General features: G+C 36.4%; 1 protein-coding gene across 1 annotated transcript in view; it reads right to left on the bottom strand.

Annotated features, from left to right (window-relative positions):
* Window positions 1-241: 241 nt before the first annotated feature.
* STAP1 (signal transducing adaptor family member 1) overlaps window positions 242-18,237 on the bottom strand; it is a 37,889-nt gene continuing 19,893 nt past the window's right edge. The window contains exons 6-9 of the mRNA XM_058547176.1: window positions 16,835-16,963; window positions 11,239-11,308; window positions 9,215-9,311; window positions 242-316 (exon numbers count right to left, since the gene is read on the bottom strand). Coding sequence (XP_058403159.1) covers window positions 255-316; window positions 9,215-9,311; window positions 11,239-11,308; window positions 16,835-16,963 — 358 coding nt within the window. The 3' untranslated portion in view covers window positions 242-254. The remainder of the gene's footprint in view (window positions 317-9,214; window positions 9,312-11,238; window positions 11,309-16,834; window positions 16,964-18,237) is intronic.

The raw sequence follows: 18,237 nt of genomic DNA, 5'->3' as shown, positions 1-18,237 counted from the left end.
CTTATATCCGTGCATGGGAATGCATATATCTCTGAGTTACCCTCACGGCTATATTCTGTGGTTTCCTGGTGAATTGGTTTCATTCTGATAAGATAATGAAATTGTATGCTACAGTGTTTAATTCTGGTGTCCAGCTAAGTGACTTGGTAATCAGGATCAGGAAAATAGAGGTGATTTTCTTTAAAAGTAAGATCTTCCTTTTGAAAATAATAAATTACCAATGTACATGAAGAAGGTAGGTTTCCCATTTTGGTTCATGCAATATGTAGATTTTTCTTCAACCTCTCTCCTCTCCCTTCTATGGTGGGTTCTTGGCCTAGAAATTGTGGGTGGAGAAGCTTGATTAAATAAAGAACCAGTATCAAGGAACAGGACAGTTTTTTATTTTCAACGTGAATTGATTTTCCTGCTTGTACATGGAACATTGGTGGTATGTTTAATAAATGTTAATTAAATACTGAATATTCAGATGCTTTTTTTAATTTTTATTTTATTGACTTGTAACTTGATTCCTAGTAAGTTTTTCTCTAGGAAGCATTTTTTTCTCCCTGGCTAGCTTAATATCAGGTACCTACCCTACCATATTTTAAAGTGGCTTTTAGTTTAAACTGCTAATTTCTGAAGTTGGGAAAAATAAATTGAGGAGACATCTTTGACCATTCTGGTTCCATCATTGTTCTTGCCCTCTGGTGTCATCTCTTGAAAGCTGAATGCTGACATGGGTTAACAAGGATCAAAGAAAATCTCATTTTCTTTTTGGTAGTATTTTATTGGAAATAACTTTCTCCAGGTCTCCAGATGTTAACCCTTAGGTGCACTACATCTCCCATTTCCCAACTTAAGGCAAATTAAAGCTAAGGGCTCTAGCATTCCCACTATGCCCCAATTAGGTGAGCCCAAACTCCTGACACAAATGTAGGGTTCCCCAAAGTTTCGTTTAAACTTCAGCACTATTTGTCAAGATGGGTTTTAATCTTTTTGTAGTTTTTCTTATCAAGTCCTGTTTCTATTCATTTACTCTTCCAGTTTACTCTTCTATCATCTTTCTGCTTTTGAAAGAAAATATATTACAGAAGATAGTCTGATTATTTGAAGTGTCTCTCCATGTGCCGCTCTAATTCCATCTTTTTATATGTCGTTTCATAATCCTTATAACAAGGAATCTGAAATACAGAGAGGTTGAGTAATTTGCTCCTGATCACAAAGAATACTGAACCAGTTCGGCCACCAGAGCAATGATAATCTGGTTGTCTGTTTCTAAAAGTATTGACATTTTACATGAACAGCCCATTTTTGGTTCTTTCTTTCCATTCTCTCTTTTTTCTCTTGTGGCCCTGCTTTGAGGATGGTCCCAGTCAAGGTGCTGCACTGTAGCAGTGGCAGCATGAGCACCTAAAACCCCAAGAGAAAACTCATCCTTCTGGTCAGAGAAACCAGGAAAAGTGGGCCCTGTGGTCTGAAGAATGGGGCGGGGGGGAGTGGGGAATGAGGGAGGAAGGCTGGAATTTGTGTTTTTTTCTTTGTCTTCTCTTATCTTTTGCCCCAAGGGCAGCCCTGGTCTCACAGAACTACATGGCAGCACAGGTAGCTACAACTCTTAAGAAGCCCCATCTTTCTACCTAGAAGACCAGGAAAAAGGAACCTGGTAGCTAGAGAGTGTGGGGGAAATCCTGGAGAAGTGAGAGAGCTAGAAAAGAGCATCCCCTAGTTCTATATATGAAGTGACACAAGTTCCAGGCTCACCTCTGAGCTGTGCATGCACAAAACAGATATAAAACAGATAGCAAAGGCTTTAAGAACTAAACTAAGATATAAACCACTGCCTGAGTCCCAGCCTAAGCTCAGAGATACACATGCATGAGACAGACCCAAAGCAACATAACAGTGGCTTTGAAAACTGAACGGATGCTGGAACCCCTTCCCACAGAAAGTAAGGCAGAACTGGGTCAGTCTATTCAAAATGATTGCCTGCTTTGAAAAAGAAAAAAAAAAAAGCTCCAGAGAATTTTAAGAGGACCTAGAGGCTCATGCCATAATATTCAAAATGTCTACAATACAATTCAAAATTACTTGATAAACAAAGAGCCAGAAAAATATGACCAATTCTCAAGGAAAAACACAACAGATGCCAACATTAAGATAACCAAGATGTTGAAATTATCAAAGTCTTTGAAGAACTATGTTCCATGAAGTGGTGATAAACACTCTTGAAACAAATGGAAGGATGGATAGGCTCGACAAAGAAAAACTATAAAAACCAAGCAGAAATTTTCAAAATGAAAAAATATCTGAAATAAAAGATCCACTGGATGGGCTCAGTAGAAGTTCTTCAAGTTGAAGGGAAATGATACCATAGGAAAAAGAAAACAGGAACGGAAAATATCTGGGTAATAATAGACTAGTTTTCTCAAATTCTTTACTATATTTAACTGTTGAAAGCAAAAATTATCATTTGTTGGAGTTTTCAATGTTATGTAGATGTAATATCACAACTTAAAGAGGGGAGAGTAAAGGAACCTATATGGTTGCAAGTCTTCTGCATTTTCTTTGAAGTAGCAAAATTATTGACTCTACATAGATTGGGAAAATTTAGATATGTATATTGTAATTTCCAGAGCAGCAACCATAAATAATAATACAAGGATAGCCAAAAAGTCAATAAATAAAAATGGAATACTAAGAAGCAATCAGATTATTGACAAGAGAGCAGGATTGAGGTTGGGGCCACAGAGGAAAAACAAGTGACAAATAGACAACAATAAAATATTGGACAAATCCAACTGTATCAAAAACCATATTAAATGTAAATAAACAAAGTCAGAAATTTTCAGATGGGATTTTTTTTAAAAAGCAATACTTAAATATATGTTGCCTCCAAGAAACCTACTTTAAATAGAATGACATAGATAAGAGTAACAGGATTGAAAAAGAAAAATGATGCAAACACTTTTTAAAAAAATAGTTGGAGTGGTTTTATTAATATCAGACAAAGTACACATCAGGACAAGGAAAGTTAACATAATGATAAAGGAGTTAATCCACCAAAGAGACATAATCTTAAAAGCATATGCACCCTGTGGTGGACAGACTTTAAGGTAACCCACATGATTCCCATTTCCTGATATTCACAAATTGTGTAAACCCCATATCTTGAGGGTAGGTTGGACCTGTAACTTACTTCTAACGAATAGAATATGGCAAAGGTGATGGGATGTCCTACCATGGTTATGTTACATTATATGACAAAGGTCATTCCCATGATTATGTTACATTATATAAGACTCCATCTTGCTAGTAGATTTGCTCTATAGTCCCTCCTCCCTTCTGCCTTCACTCCCTTCCCCTACCCTTCATTGCTATCTTTGAAGAAGCCAGCTGCTATGAATCCTACAGCTGCAAGGAAATGAATTCTCCAAACAACCTGAGTGAGTTTGGAAGTGGATGCTTCCTCAGTCAAATCTCAGATGACCCAGCCTTAGCCAACACCTTGACTGCAACTTTGCAGAAGACCCAGCTAAGCCAAACCCAGACTCCTAACCCACAGAAACAGGAAAGGATGGAGTAAGGGGAGAGAGAGAGAGAATATGAATATTTGTATACAAATATCTATCACTGGAGATACAGAACTACTGAGGTTTTAAAAAAAGGCATTAGACATAAACATGGGTTTGGATTCCAGTTTCACTTAACTAGCTGTGTTTCTGACTTGACTTCTTTAACTAGCCATGCATGAAAACTACTTAAGTGTTGCTTTTCTTGATCATAAGATGGAGATAATAATCATACCTTCCTCATAAGATTGTTGGGAGAAATAAAATGAGACAATTCGCGTAATCCTGGCACGTAGTAAGTATACGGTGACCAGGGCTCTAGGACTTGCGATGGTCCTTTCGTTTTTCTGAAAGTGACAGTTTTCCTCTACGAAGCAGGGAGGTTGCTTTTTCCTTCCCCAATGCTATGCTTAGGCATTGATTCATCCATTTTATTCTACCAACATCCATCAGTTTCCACCCTGCCAGGCCCTGGGCCAGAAGACTAATTCAAAGACTTAGAAAAAATGAACCAATTCCTTGAAAGACACTACCAAAATTCACCCAACAGATAATCTGAATTGTCCTACATCTATTAAAGAAGTTGAATTCATAGTTAAAAACCTTCCAGCAAAGAAATCTTCATACCCATAAGGCTCATTGAGTAAATTCTACCAAATATTTAAGCAAGAAATAATACCAATCCTACACACACTTTTCAGACTATAGAAGAAGAGGGAATACTTCCTAGCTCATTTTTTGATGCCAGCATTACATTAATACCAAAACTAGACAAAATAATTATTTAAAAAAAAACATAATACATTATGACTAAGTGGGTATATGCAAGGCTGGTTCAAAAGTGAAAAATCAAACAACTGATTCACCATATTAACTAAATAAAAGGAAAAATCATGTGAGCATCTCAGTAGATACAGAAAAATCATTTGACAAAATTCGATATCCATTCATGATTTAAAAACAAACAAAACACCTCTCAGGAAACTAGGAACTTCCTCAATCTGATCAAGGGCATTTTTTAAAAAAACCTACAGCCAACATCATACTTATTAGTGAAAGATGGAATGTTTTTCCTTTAACTTTTTTTTCCCCCCAAAGCCCCAGTAGATAGTTGTACGTCATAGTTGCACAGCCTTCTAGTTGCTGTATGTGGGACGCGGCCTCATCGTGGCCGGAGAAGCGGTGCGTTGGTGCCCGCCTGGGATCCGAACCCGGGCCGCCAGCAGCGGAGCGTGCGCACTTAACCGCTAAGCCACGGGGCCGGCCCAAATGTTTTTCCTTTAAAACTGAGAGCAAGGCAAGGATGTCCACTCTCATCATTTCTATTCATCACTGTTCTGGACATCCCAGTCAGTGCAATAATACAGGAAAAATAAGTAAAAGGTATCCAGATTGGAAAACGTGAACTGAAACTGCCTCTATTCACAGATAGCATGACTTCTACATAGAAAATTCCAGGAAATCTACAAAAAATAAGCTTTTAGAAATGAATAAGTGAGTTTAGCAGAGTCTTGGAATACAAGGTCAATATACAAAAATCGTATTTCTGTATACTACCAATAAACAATTGGAATTAAAAAACAGTATCATTTATAATAGCACCAAAAAATTAAATACTTAGGTATTAATCTAACAAAATATATGCAGGATCTATATGCTGTAAACTACAAAGAACTGTGAAAGAAATCAAAAACAACCTAAATAAATGGAGGGATATACTTATTCCTCAATTAGAAGACTCAAGATGTCGGTTCTCCCTGAACTGACCTACAGATTCAACCAAGTCCAAATCAAAACCCAGGAGAATTTTTCTGTAGATAACAACAAGCTGATTCTAAAACTTTTACTGAAAGGAAAAGAAACTAGTCCAAACGATTTTGAAAAGAACAAAGTTGGACTCATACCTCCTGATTTCAAAATTACCGTAAAGCTACAGTAATCAAGATAGCATAGTATTGGCAAAAGGTAGGAACATATATCAATGGAAACTGATCCATAAAAATATAGTCAGTTGGTTTTTTACAAAGGTGCAGAGGCTATTTAATGAAGGAAGGATAATCTTTTTTTAACAAATGGTGCTAAAACAATTACATACCTAAATGTAAATAAAATAAACTTTGATCTATTCGTCACACCTAAACAAAAATTAATTCCAAATGGATTATAGACCTAAATGTAAAACATAAAACTATAACACTTCTAGAAGAAAACATAGGAAAAAAATCTTTGTGATCTTGGATTGGGCAAAAAATTCTCAGATATGACAACAAAAGTATGATTTATAGAAGCAAAAATTAATAATTTGTACTTCATCAAAATTTAAAACTTATGCTCTGCAAAAGACACTGTTAAAAGAATGAAAAAACAAATGGAAAATTTTTGCAAGTCACATATCTGACAAACAACTTGTATTCAGAATATGCACAGAACTGTCAAAACTCAACCATAAGACAGAAAACAACCTAATAAAAATATGAGCAAAAGATTTAAACAGTTATTTTACCATATTAGATATATGAATGGCAAATAGCACATGAAAAGATGCTCAACATCATTAATCATCAGGGAAATGCGTATTAAAACCACAGAGAGATAGCACTACACTCTTATTAGAATAACAGATGAGTGGTGTAGGTCCATGCCCGGGAACCAAACCCAGACCGCCAAAGCCGAATGTGCTAACCTTAACCATTAGGCTACCAGGGCTGGCCCTAAAATAACTCTTTTTAAAAATGACAATACCAACTGCTGCCAAAGATGCAACTAGAACTCTTAGACATTGATGGCAGAGGTGCAAAAAGGTAGGACCACTTGTGAAAACAGTTTGGCAGTTTCTTATAAAGTTAGACATACACTTATTATATGACCAAGTAATCTCATTCCTAGATATTTGACCCAAGTGAAATGAAGACTTGTGTTCACATAAAAATCTGTGTATGAATATTTATATAGCTTAATAATTGCCAAACACTGGAAACAACCCTAATACATTTAAATTGATGGATGAATAAACAAACTAGCACCACCAAACAGTGAAATACTATTCAGCAATAAAGAAAAAATTAGTAATACAACACTTGTGTGAATCTAGACATTATGAGGAAAGAAATCAAAATGTTCCATACTATGATTCCATTTATATGACCTTCTGGGAAATGCAAAACTAGAGGAATGGAAAATAGATCAGTGGTTGCCAGGGATTGTGGGTGAGAAGAAGGATCGACTAAAAATGAAGATTTTGATTGTGGTGGTGGTTGTCAAAACTCATGGCACTGTATACTAAAAAGAGTGAATTTTATTGTAATTTTTTCTTTCCAAAAAATTGAATACTTTTTGAAAGAAATATAGCTCCTGTACGTAAGACATACCACACTTGGAATTATTTATTCATTTCACAGCTTCTCCTGTACTAAAAGCTCCAAGAGAGCCATACTTTATCCTCAACATTAAGAATTTCTAGCCCAAGGACATATAGCTACCCTTCTCTCCTTAACTGCTCTGAGATCTCAAGTAAGAGATCCTGGGCCAACCTCTTCAAGGATTAAAGACCACATGAAGAGAGTGGTTCAGCCAGCCCCAGCTGACCACCAGCACCAGCTGTGTGAATGAGGCCAAGTTGGACCATCCAGCCCCAGTCAAGCCACCAGCTGGTTATAGTCGTATCAGTGACACCAAGTGAGACTAGCAGAAGAACTGCCCAACTGAATCCAATCCAAATTGTTGAGGCACAGAATTGTGAGCAAAAAAAATGGTTGTTGATTTAACCACCATGTTTTGGGAGTGGTTTGTTACACAGCACTAGATAACTGACACAATATCATCCATGGAGGAGGCTAATTATATTGGATTCCCCTCTCCTCTAAAGATTTTTTTATTTTAGAGATGTTACAGGAAATCCTTTGGTCTCTGAAGAAAAAAAAAAAGGCTTATAGTAACAGCTCATTCCCAGAGATTTCTATTAGGTGGTGTTTTCCTGCATAAAGCCCAGGTAATGTATTATGCTGGCCATATCTATAGTAATGTGTTCATCCCTTGTGGTTATATTTTAAGAGAAATGTTCAGAAATTAATGTACAGAGAAGGTCAAAGATGAGAGTGAGAGAGCTGAAGGAACTGATAAGGTATAGATGACAGAGAGACTGAGAAACTAAGACTAAGTGGCTGTTTTTAAGTGTGTGTGTGTGTGTGTGTGTGTGGCGATCAGCCCTGTGCTAACATCTGCCAATCCTCCTCTTTTTCTGCTGAGGAAGACTGGCCCTGGGCTAACATCCATGCCCATCTTCTTCTACTTTATGTGGGACGCCGCCACAGCATGGCTTGCCAAGCGGTGCGTCGGTGCGCGCCCGGGATCGGGACCAGCAAACCCCGGGCTGCCGCAGCGGAGCGCGCGCACTTAACCACTTGCGCCACCGGGCCAGCCCCTGTTTTTAAATATTTGATGGGCTTTTTAAAACCCTGTGTTGTTTTAAAGCCAGAAATTGGGTTAATATGTAGAAATTAAAGGAAGAAATGTTTCACACTCAATATTAAGGAAGAATTCTCTAATATGAAAGCTAACCAAAAGTGAACTATGCTGCCTCAAAAAGTAGGTGCAACTATCATTAGAAATTTTCAAACAAGCTAAATGGTCACATCTTAGAGATGTTTTCTGTACTGAGTGTGCAAGTGATTACTATACAGGGTGTGACACTGTGCTGGATAATTTTCAAAAGTTCCTCCAGACTCTTAGTTTTGGCATCACAAGACTCATAGCCATGTTTTAAAACTTGGACTTTTAAGCTTACTATCCTTTTAATTAGTGAGACTTTCTAGATATGTCATGAGGCAGGTAGCCAAAGTTGTTTTCCCCTCATAATCTGTAGGAAGAGGGACTTGTTTTGGTAACTGAATTTAAACAAGCTGGAGGTATTTTGTTTCTCCTGTTTACAGCTTGTTTCAAACGATGAAGAGAAACTATCACATCCAGCCTGCCCTGCTCTGCCAAAAACTGGACTACAGACAGGACCAGCCTCATGGTCGTGTGAACTGTGCAGTTGCACAGGGTCCCACGCTTGGTTTAATGGTCTGCTATCACTGTTTTGAAATTCTTAATAATTTATGAACAGTGGCCCCAGAAATTCTGTAGCCAATCGTGACTACAATTTTTATCTGTAGTTCCTCACTACCCACTCACTCCTTGTTATCTTGCACTCTGACTTCTGCCTTTATGGTAGAATAAGACCTCTCTCTCAAATCTTTTACTGCCTAATGGCCAGTTCCCATAGTCTCTCCTTAATCCTCATCTATTTTAATCTGTCTAGAGCATCTGACATTGTTGACAGACCATACCTTTAAATTCACGGTTTGTTTTCCATGACTCTATATGAGTCTCCTTTTCTTCTTATCTCTGAACTTGTTTGATAAAGCCAAGTAGAATGATGGAATAAATAGTCACAATACATGCCTCAGGGTTTTTCTTTCTCTAGAATGAACCTATACTTTATCCCCCAAGATGTATTGGTACTTCCTTATTTTAACAGAGTCAGTGACAAAATGATTTCCAAATGGATAAATTTAAAGGCTGAACTACAGTCCTACCTGGTTGGTATTACAAATCATATACAGGGTTTTTTGTTGTTGTTTCGTTTTGCTTTCCTTAATACAGCAATAAAGTGAAGAACATACCAAGGGTTTCATCAGTTGAATATATAAATGGTCGTAAATTTCCTCGAGTCTCCTTCATGAAATAATCAATGACGCTGAAAAGATTTGGGAGTGTAACCTGTGTAAAGATAGAGTAACAGAAAGCTCAACTGAAATTTACTGGAGATTACTGTATATTTCCTGACCTCCAGAAAATCATGTCAGTACCTCACTTAAATGGCTTACTGAATGGCCATGGCTTTACCCACTCATGCATTTTATTTCTCCATTATAACCATATCTGATTTCTGTTGAGGAATTATCCCTTTCCCATTGGATGCATGCTGGTGGACAATAATTAGGTACTCTGCTCTTCCCCAGTCATCCATAAGAATGTGACTCAAGTTAGTCCAGAAAAGGCTCCCTTCCTGAAATTTGAACTTGAGTAGAGGAATAGGAAAGAATAGCAGATTCCTAATCAGATGGTTCTTACTATAAGTAACTGCTTCCTAGTCCCTGGAGGTTTTCTAGCCTTCCAGTCATTCTGTGTGCTTCCTGTGTTCTTCAAATAAAGTCATTTTTGCTTAAGTTAGCCACAGTTAGTTTCTTCTGCTTAAAACCTCAGAACCCTTAAAGCCGGAGAATTTAGCATTTTAATATCTCATTGTAACAGGATAATTTACTTGGCTAGGAGTAAGTGAAATGTGTTGCTACTCCCAAATCAATATTTTTATACAAGTAAAATCAGGTTAAATCTCAATATCCCTGGTAACCTTGAAGAGGAAAAAACATTTACAAAATGATGACCTGGTTTAAGTGTAGGGCTGGGGAGTGTGAAAGGTGAAAAAATAATCCAGGCTGTTAGCTTTCCTTACGCTGGGGACTGTTTGGGCTAATGACAGGTAGATGAGCCCCAGTTCACTGGTTGCAGAGGCATTTTCTTCTTCTCTGACAATTGCTTCTAGTCACTTGGTTATTTGGATTATCCTTCAGCAATCTAGTTCTCTGTGTCCTTCATTAGAATTTTTGAAAAAGCCCAGTCAGGCATGGACATGAGAACTGAGAAGCTCTGGGAAGCATTTAGGGCAAAGATGTAAGGTGGGGTCTATGAATCAGCAGTTGTCTTGCTCTCGGCAAAGGTCACTACTGCACTCTAAGGGTTATGGTCAAAACACAAGAAATTGAACCATACTGACCCTTTCTCTGCTTTATCAACACAATGGGCCTGGAGAGGCAGAGGATCTAGGACCTCAATTTTAGAGAAGATGTCATAAATATCTTCAAGACCCACTGGTTCCATTTAAGTGCTATCACTTTCCTGGCCTAATCTTCCCACCACTGCAGCCTAAGATTACAGAGTTATATTCCATTTTTTCCACCACCCTGGGCCATAGGCCACATTACTACATTCTCATGGGTTGAGACCAGTGTAAATACCAGTTTTCCCACCTGTGTAATAGGCATTACCTCAGGGTAATGATAAGGATTAAATTAGATGGTATATGTCAAGTACTTAGCTCTGTGCCTAACATAGTATCTAATGGTTACAATATTATATCATTAGCCCCATGATAAGTCACTTGGGATAGGAGAGGGGTTGCAGACAAGGAAGAAACCCTTTCTTCACTATTATGTTGCTATTAAGAGGGGGGTTTTTGAACTTCTGCATGGGGGGTATTAGAGGATTAGGCATTCACAGATTTTTTTCCCATTAGAAATAAGCACAATGAAATATTTATAATTGAAGGATGTAAAATAGATGCTTAACAAAAATATTTTTTCTCTCCCTGAAAAAAATTATATTGATAAAGATTTGCAGAGAAAGAAAAGTGGAAAGAATTATTAGCAGATTATCTTCTACTCTGCCTCATTCACCTGCTCTTGTGTCTCACTTCTCATCCTGGATATCTGCCACCTCCAGGGCTCCTTAACACTGCTGTTTTTCACTAGCACTATGTTCTTAGGCAAGGAAGGGGTCTACCTTTCCACTTTTCTTTGTATTCTATAAGGTAGGTTTGGGAGGAAGCAGGAGAAAATTCAGCAACAACAAGGAAATAGCTACTTACAGGTTTTTCCAGTTCAATAGTGTAGTTGTTTCCTACACTCATCACTTTGTAGTGCTTGATTCTTGGCGTGCTAAAATGAAAAAAATGGTTAATCTCCATAAGAGTATACTATTGGATCAAATTAAAGTGAGTGTAAAATATCACCTGTATAGTAAAACCTATGTTCCCATGACTGTGGTTGGCAAAAAACTGTGGTGGTTTTTGTTTTTCTATTTACCTGGTTCTCTCTATCTCTTTTTGGGAGGTTATACACTAGGGATATAGGAAGCCTAGGTCATTGAGTGGGTAAATGAGAAAGAATAACAGAGAAAAAAAAGTTACCAAGAATTGAAAGTCTTTCAGGAATAAATTATTTTTTTAAATGCCAGTAACTTACAAAGTAGACAACATTATAAAATCCTATGTAGGCATATACAAATCAAATACATATTCTCTATATTAAAAGGGAAATAGAAAGAATTACTGAGGGCAAATTACTTTCTACTCCACCTCATCACTGTTCCAAGCAGAAAACCCTCAATGGCTGTTCTTCTTTCTAGCTCATATAACACCTTGGACATTTGCTAACTTCAGGGCTGATTTAGAGATATGGAAAATGCTAGGTGTTAGAGATATGGAAAACATAGGTGAGAATGTAAGTACAGCAGATGACTCTTAATGCATTCCTCTTCTAGAGTCTCATAGCACTCTAAATTATTACTGCCCTAAACACACTGTATTTCATTGACTAGACTGCTTAAGAACAAGAAGCACATTCTGTTCACCTTTGTATTCCAGCATTAGGCACACAATAAATACTTAGGAAACTGAATTTTAAAATATTAGGAGGCCATATCATAGAGCTATTTGCTAGAACTAATTTATACTGAGAGCAGAAGTCAATATGTTTGCCTTGAATTCCCTTGATTCATATGGCAACAGTGTTAGGACCAAGACTTTTTCTATTGTTGAAAAGTTAACAGCATTTATTACGCTGCCATTTGCTTGAAAGACAAACTAATTAACATATGTCCAATTTATAGAAGTTGTCTAAAGCAAAATTGTCTATTAGTTTAGGTTTGTCTACACAGCCACCCACCTTCTTCTTCATCACTCCTGTCTCTATTTCCAGGTCACGTTCCTCTAGAACTGAACTACACTTCTATTCAAGGGACTCGCTCATCTACTCATATCTGAATCTTCTCTCAGCTGGATATCACACTGGAAAACAGCTAATCATTTTATTCCAGTGGTTTATTCTAGAGCTTTACTTTCAAAACAAGGGGTAAAACTTAAACAACTCTCTCCCTTAAAAAAAAAAAAAAAAAAAAAAAAAAAGCTATTTCTCAATGCTGAACCTTCAGAAATCAGTTACAGACTGATGAAGGAAACATTTATGGACAGAGGAGGTCTTACAAGTACCCTCTTTTGGGGTGGTTGGCTCTGGCATTCTTTTTATCCCTACCTGAAAAGAGGTATATAATCATACAGTTACTTTGAAAACTCGCACCAATTCCAATTAGAATGGCTGTATTCCTAAATGATTAATAAATACATGATTATTATTCCTTGGAAGACTGATAGAACGATTGAAGGGCGTGGCCTTTATAACCAGTACGATCTAGGTTCAAATTCTCGTTCTGTTGTGTGTGCTCTCTGAGCCTTCATTTCCTCATCTATAAAATCGAGATGGTAATGCCTTTCCTCACAGGGCTCTTGTAAATTAATGTTTGAAAAGTTCTTAGTAAAGTGTCTGGAATATTTAAACACTCAGTAAATTATAACTATTTTTTTGCTGTTTTTAAAATTCATTGTTTTAACCTAGTAGTTTCTGTAAGTCTCAGCTTCTTCATTTGGAAAACATGGAAAATAACGTCTGTTTTAGCTTTCATTGTGCCTGAAGGAAATGCTTGTCAAGCGCTCAACACAGCACCCACAAACGGTATCCTGTGAGTGGGGACAATGATTGTTGTTGTTAGTAATTGCCATCACATCATCATCATCATCATTCATGGCAACACTGTGGGAGGAAAAGTAGCAAAGACTAGCAGGGTCTCTTGGAACTTTTGACTAATAGGACTAAGCTCTGATGCAGAAAATAAGGTAGAAAAAAAATTCCATTGAAGTCACGTAGGCTTTGACTCTTATTTTAGACTTTTGTTTTTCTTTCATATTTTGTTTTGTTTTTCCAGAGGAATAAAAAGAGAGGGAAAAAATGAGATTGATAAAATTTGCTATATTGAAGTTTCCTAATTGACCTCAAAGAAGAAATAACCTGTCTTTAAAAAAAATGAGTGGCTTTAAATGTGGTTATAAATACTTGTTCTTGGCTTTTGATCTCAATTTTTGCAAAAGAATGAATTTTGGGTAAATATTTTCTACTGCTTTCTTGGCTACTGACTTTCCAAAGTGTTTATACTACTAGCTTGCCACGTAGTCATAACAATTTGAAGAAAACAAAACCAAATCATAAGGTTTGTTGTAAGAATAGCTTTATGTCTTATGAATTCACACACCACTGGGCTGGGTAAAGGTGGATGATATTTTACATCAAGAGAGGAGTCACCTGATAATTTGGCATTGAATGACTTTTGCTTTTTCCTGAAAGCTACAGTCTTCCCTCCCACAGCTGATGTGTTAACAGATGGAGATAATTTTACTTTCAAGTACTGCTTTGTAAACCAACTTGTCCTTTTCAGCTAGTGTTTTACCAGACACACTCATCTAAACTTGCGTGGCTGAACATTCTCCTACAACCTGTAAGAGAATGAATTGGTTTTGTGGGTAACACAGGTGCTTCCCAATAGTCTAGATTTCTGCCAAAGTCTTTATATTAAGCTTTACAGTCTAACAAGCTAAAATTCTATTACTCTCTACAATTGCTATCCTTTAAAATTAAGTGATCTTCTAAACAGAAGATATTAAATCCAGGCATTCTGAAAGACCTGTTTTGAGGCATTAGAAAACACATATAACAATCCTGAACATCACAGATATACCTAGTTTTTAAGGAAAACTTGAGCAATAACAGTTAAAATTTTTCTAAGCCACTTCCAGGTATAAAGTATTCCCCAAAGCCTAAATAAGCACATATGGACTCCAGTGTTACAATGCTCTAGTTTGACCATTTTCTCTCACTCATTGCTTTCTAAATATGAACGTTTTTTGTGGGGGAGGGGTGATTAGTTTTATGAAATATTGTAAGGTTTTATAACCATCAGCTGTACAAAAGCCTGAATTTCTATATGAATTCAAACTGGAAGTGAGTTTACTAAAATTAGAATTATGTAACTTAGATATGGACTCTTTTGCCAGACTCTTTCTTATGAGTTTAAATATAGCTTAAATACAATATAAATATAAGTAAAAACTGTGACTATGCTAAATTCATATCCTAAGTATAGAAACTCACTGCATTTGGTCATAAACCACATCTACAGCAGAAAACCCTGTTATTTTTCATAGCACGGAAACTGCAATGCAAAAGTTGGACTAATTTAGATCACTTTAAAAGAGACCGGGCTGTTTGTGTGCAGGAAATACACAGTCTTTAAAGATCCACTAGGTCTGGGATTTTGTTCTTTTCATGCAGAATAGTAACACAAGATTCACATGCAAATGGATAAAACACTCAATCCAACCAAGAAAAATTGAAAGCTAAATTAGATGTGTGATCTAATTTAGCTTTCAAGCAGTTAAATTTCTTTTTAAAAAATCTGCAAGGTAAATTTTAATTCAGTTTTATACACTCTTATTTTTTAAACTAGAAGTAAACAGTTAAAGACATTCTGTATTTTATGTGATACTCAGTTTCCTAAACCTTGAAAAAGGACAAGCTCGCTTTTCTCCCAGGAGTTCTTCTAAGCTTACTGACATTTAATAGCAGTCATAACTTTTGTTTCTTTTGGTTTTGTTTCAAGATAGCCAATTAAATTATAAATCAAATAAGTTATAACTGAGTAATCTATGATGTTCTACCATATTAGTTGAAAATCCATTAACTCTGAATGTTAGCCTATAATAAGCAGAAAAAATAGTGACCCCGTGAGAAGGTTAAGTTGAACATAGTTATTCATTGTGGAAAAATACACCCACACACAGATTCTCTTACTTCACACACAGAACTAGGATCTCATTTACCATCTAACATTCTTGCCATCTTTTCAGTGCACATAGCTAGTATATGAAGACAAGTCTTTGTTTATATGGAGTAATTGGCAAATGAATGAAGCTTACTGAGCCGTGGCTCATACTAGCATTGCAGCCATGATGCCATAATTTTAATTTTGTCCTGTGAGTGTTTTCTTTTTACTGCCTTTATTTGCTGTCAGTATCTTCATATTTAATCTATTTGGAATTATTGATATTGATGGTGGACTGGTAGGTAGATTCATTGATAGATATGTTACAGCTAAAAAAAATAATAGAATATTTTCCCCAAGAAAGAATGGCAAATTCAAGAATCAAAGTTTTGTTTATGCTTTTATATGAAAAATAATCATTTATTGAATATTTTCATTCAGGACAAAAATCTCTATTTTAATTATGTTAGGTGTGAGAGCATTAACTAAGCCAGAGTCCCTATTGAAATGCAAGTTTTCATGGACTCTGAGAGCTGGAGTGGACCTTAAAAGATCCAACCACCCTAGCTACACAGAAAAATCAACTTTTGCATTTAAGTGTTACTGGCTTTATCAAAGGTAAACCATTTTACCAGAAAGAAATGATTAACCTTGACAAGAGGCTTCTAAGTGGTCCTTTTTATAGATAAGTCAGATTATGTCACTTCTCTATTCATCACAGTCCAGTGGCCTCTCATGTCATTCAGAGTATAACCTTTGTCCCTACAATGACCTGTAGTACTCATAGTGATCAGTCCCTACCCCCACCTCTGGAATCTCATCTCCTACCACTTTCTCCTTGCTCACTCCATTGTAGTCACAGCGGCCTCTTTTTATTTTTGAACAAACCAAGCCTTCTCCTGCCTCTGGGCATATGCACTTGCTGCCTAGAATGCCCTTTCCCAAATATTGGCATGTTTTTTTCCCTCACTTATTTCATGCCTCTGCTTAAATGTCAGCTAATAAAGTAGGCCTTCCCTGACCACTGTATATTAAAACAAGAGCAACCGGAAAAATTTTCTCTCTATTGCTTCTGAGAGTTCCCATTTCCCTCATCCTGCTTTATTTTACTTCCATAGACCTTATTACCATATATATGATATTTTTAGTTATGTATTTATTTATAGTCTGTGTCTCCTTACAAGAATGTAAACCTTTTAAACCAGGGATATTGTTTTGTTCATTGCCGTAGCCTCAGTACCCAGAATGTTACTTGGGCCATAGTAGTTGCTCAATAAACATTTATTGACATGAATGAACAATAGAACTACATCCAGGACCAAAGTAATTTACTCCTTCTTCTTCTTCCCTACTGCAAGTATTAGCCTTGGCTCAGTCTTTAGCATTGCTTATATAACATTCCCTCACTACTCTTGTGTTCATATTTTTAGCCCCAACAAAACACATAGCAGGTGCTGATCTGAACTTATGTGACTTTGCTTTCTAAAGTGATATCATGCTTTTAACAATTCCATACATTTTTGAGTTAAACATACTCTATCTCCTGCCGGATAGTGATGGAGTAGTTTCTACTGTCACTACCAGGTCTCAGGATCATATTTCCCAAGGAAGGGTTCTTCTCAAGCATCTCAGTTGCTTCTTTCCGGGATACTGTATAAAAACATCTACAGAAGTGAAATAAAAACAGAATTTTTTTTAACTGATGAAGATCAATACTTGAAAAAAAATGCTACTGAAATAACTCTAAGAGCTGCAGTTATTAACTTCTCTTTAAATTTCCAGCTTTGTTATTTCAATGATATAATTATAATTACTATTATTACAAGCCTGTGCCACTATGAATATGCTTATGCTTAAGGCCCTCTTTCCCTTACCCCTTCAAAGCCTCTTTCTTTAACCAAAGAGGACCTGAAAATTTATCTACTATCAGTATATAATCACCATTACCATTTGAAAATCTAAGACAAGAATTAACAAGGTATCCCCAGTCTTAGTTTATAATAGGATCTTGGATAAATAATATTTGTTGGTAGTTTCTTTTCAGGGATACAAAATGTCTTTATACATGCTTCTCTTGTATAGTCTCTGTTTTAAATAACTGATATTTAAGGGGATGTCTGAATTCACTCCTTTTGGTATAATATGGCTTTCTAATGGCATTGGTGACATTTTTATGTGTAAAATTTTTAAGAAAGCACTTGTCATTTTTATAGTAAATATTGCAGTCAATAAAAAGTCTATTTTTCAATAGAAAAAAGTCTGTCAGGATATGCAATACACCAAAATGTTAACAGCGAATATCTCTGAGTAGTGGGACAAGAAATGATTTTAACCTTCTTTTTATTTATCTGTAATAAACATATATTACTTGTTTTATTGAGCAAAAGAGAAAAAAAGAAGCAGTCTATGTGACTTTTAACCTGTCAGTCCATCAGTTGTCACTGGTTTCAGCTAAGAGTGATGGTTGGCAGGTTTCAGTGATTGTGGTACAGATAGAATATGCCTCAGAACCTGATGTCAAAGATGGTACCAGACAAGTTTTATTGACGAGAAGACCAAGATTCCAGGAGGAAAAGACTTACAATCTTAGTCACACTTTTCAACGATATAAGAGTACAAAATAAATGCAGGATGTTGCTAACTTCAGCATGTTCTGTGCCTCTTCATTTTTCCAACAACACCTTAGATACTTTACACAGGGCCTTCCTCAAAGTACAAGCTCAATGACTACTCACTGGTTGACTGGACAATTGAATAGAACATTCAGGTATTTTAAATTCTTTAGTATAATTTTCCGATAGAAAATCAGTCAATCATAGAGTTGCATGGTGAAAAAATATCTTTTCCTTCCTTCTACGTAGCAGTTTTTATTTAGGTTTGAGCTTTGGAAAGAATATCTGTTTGGTCTAAAGGTGTGGGTGGAAGGGGATTTCCTGTG

Source organism: Diceros bicornis, chromosome 8 (genome assembly GCF_020826845.1).
Source record: "Diceros bicornis minor isolate mBicDic1 chromosome 8, mDicBic1.mat.cur, whole genome shotgun sequence".
NCBI classification, from domain to species: Eukaryota; Metazoa; Chordata; class Mammalia; order Perissodactyla; family Rhinocerotidae; genus Diceros; species Diceros bicornis.
The sequence above is the reverse complement of the archived record's forward strand: the minus strand, read 5'-3'. Positions and strand labels throughout refer to the sequence as shown.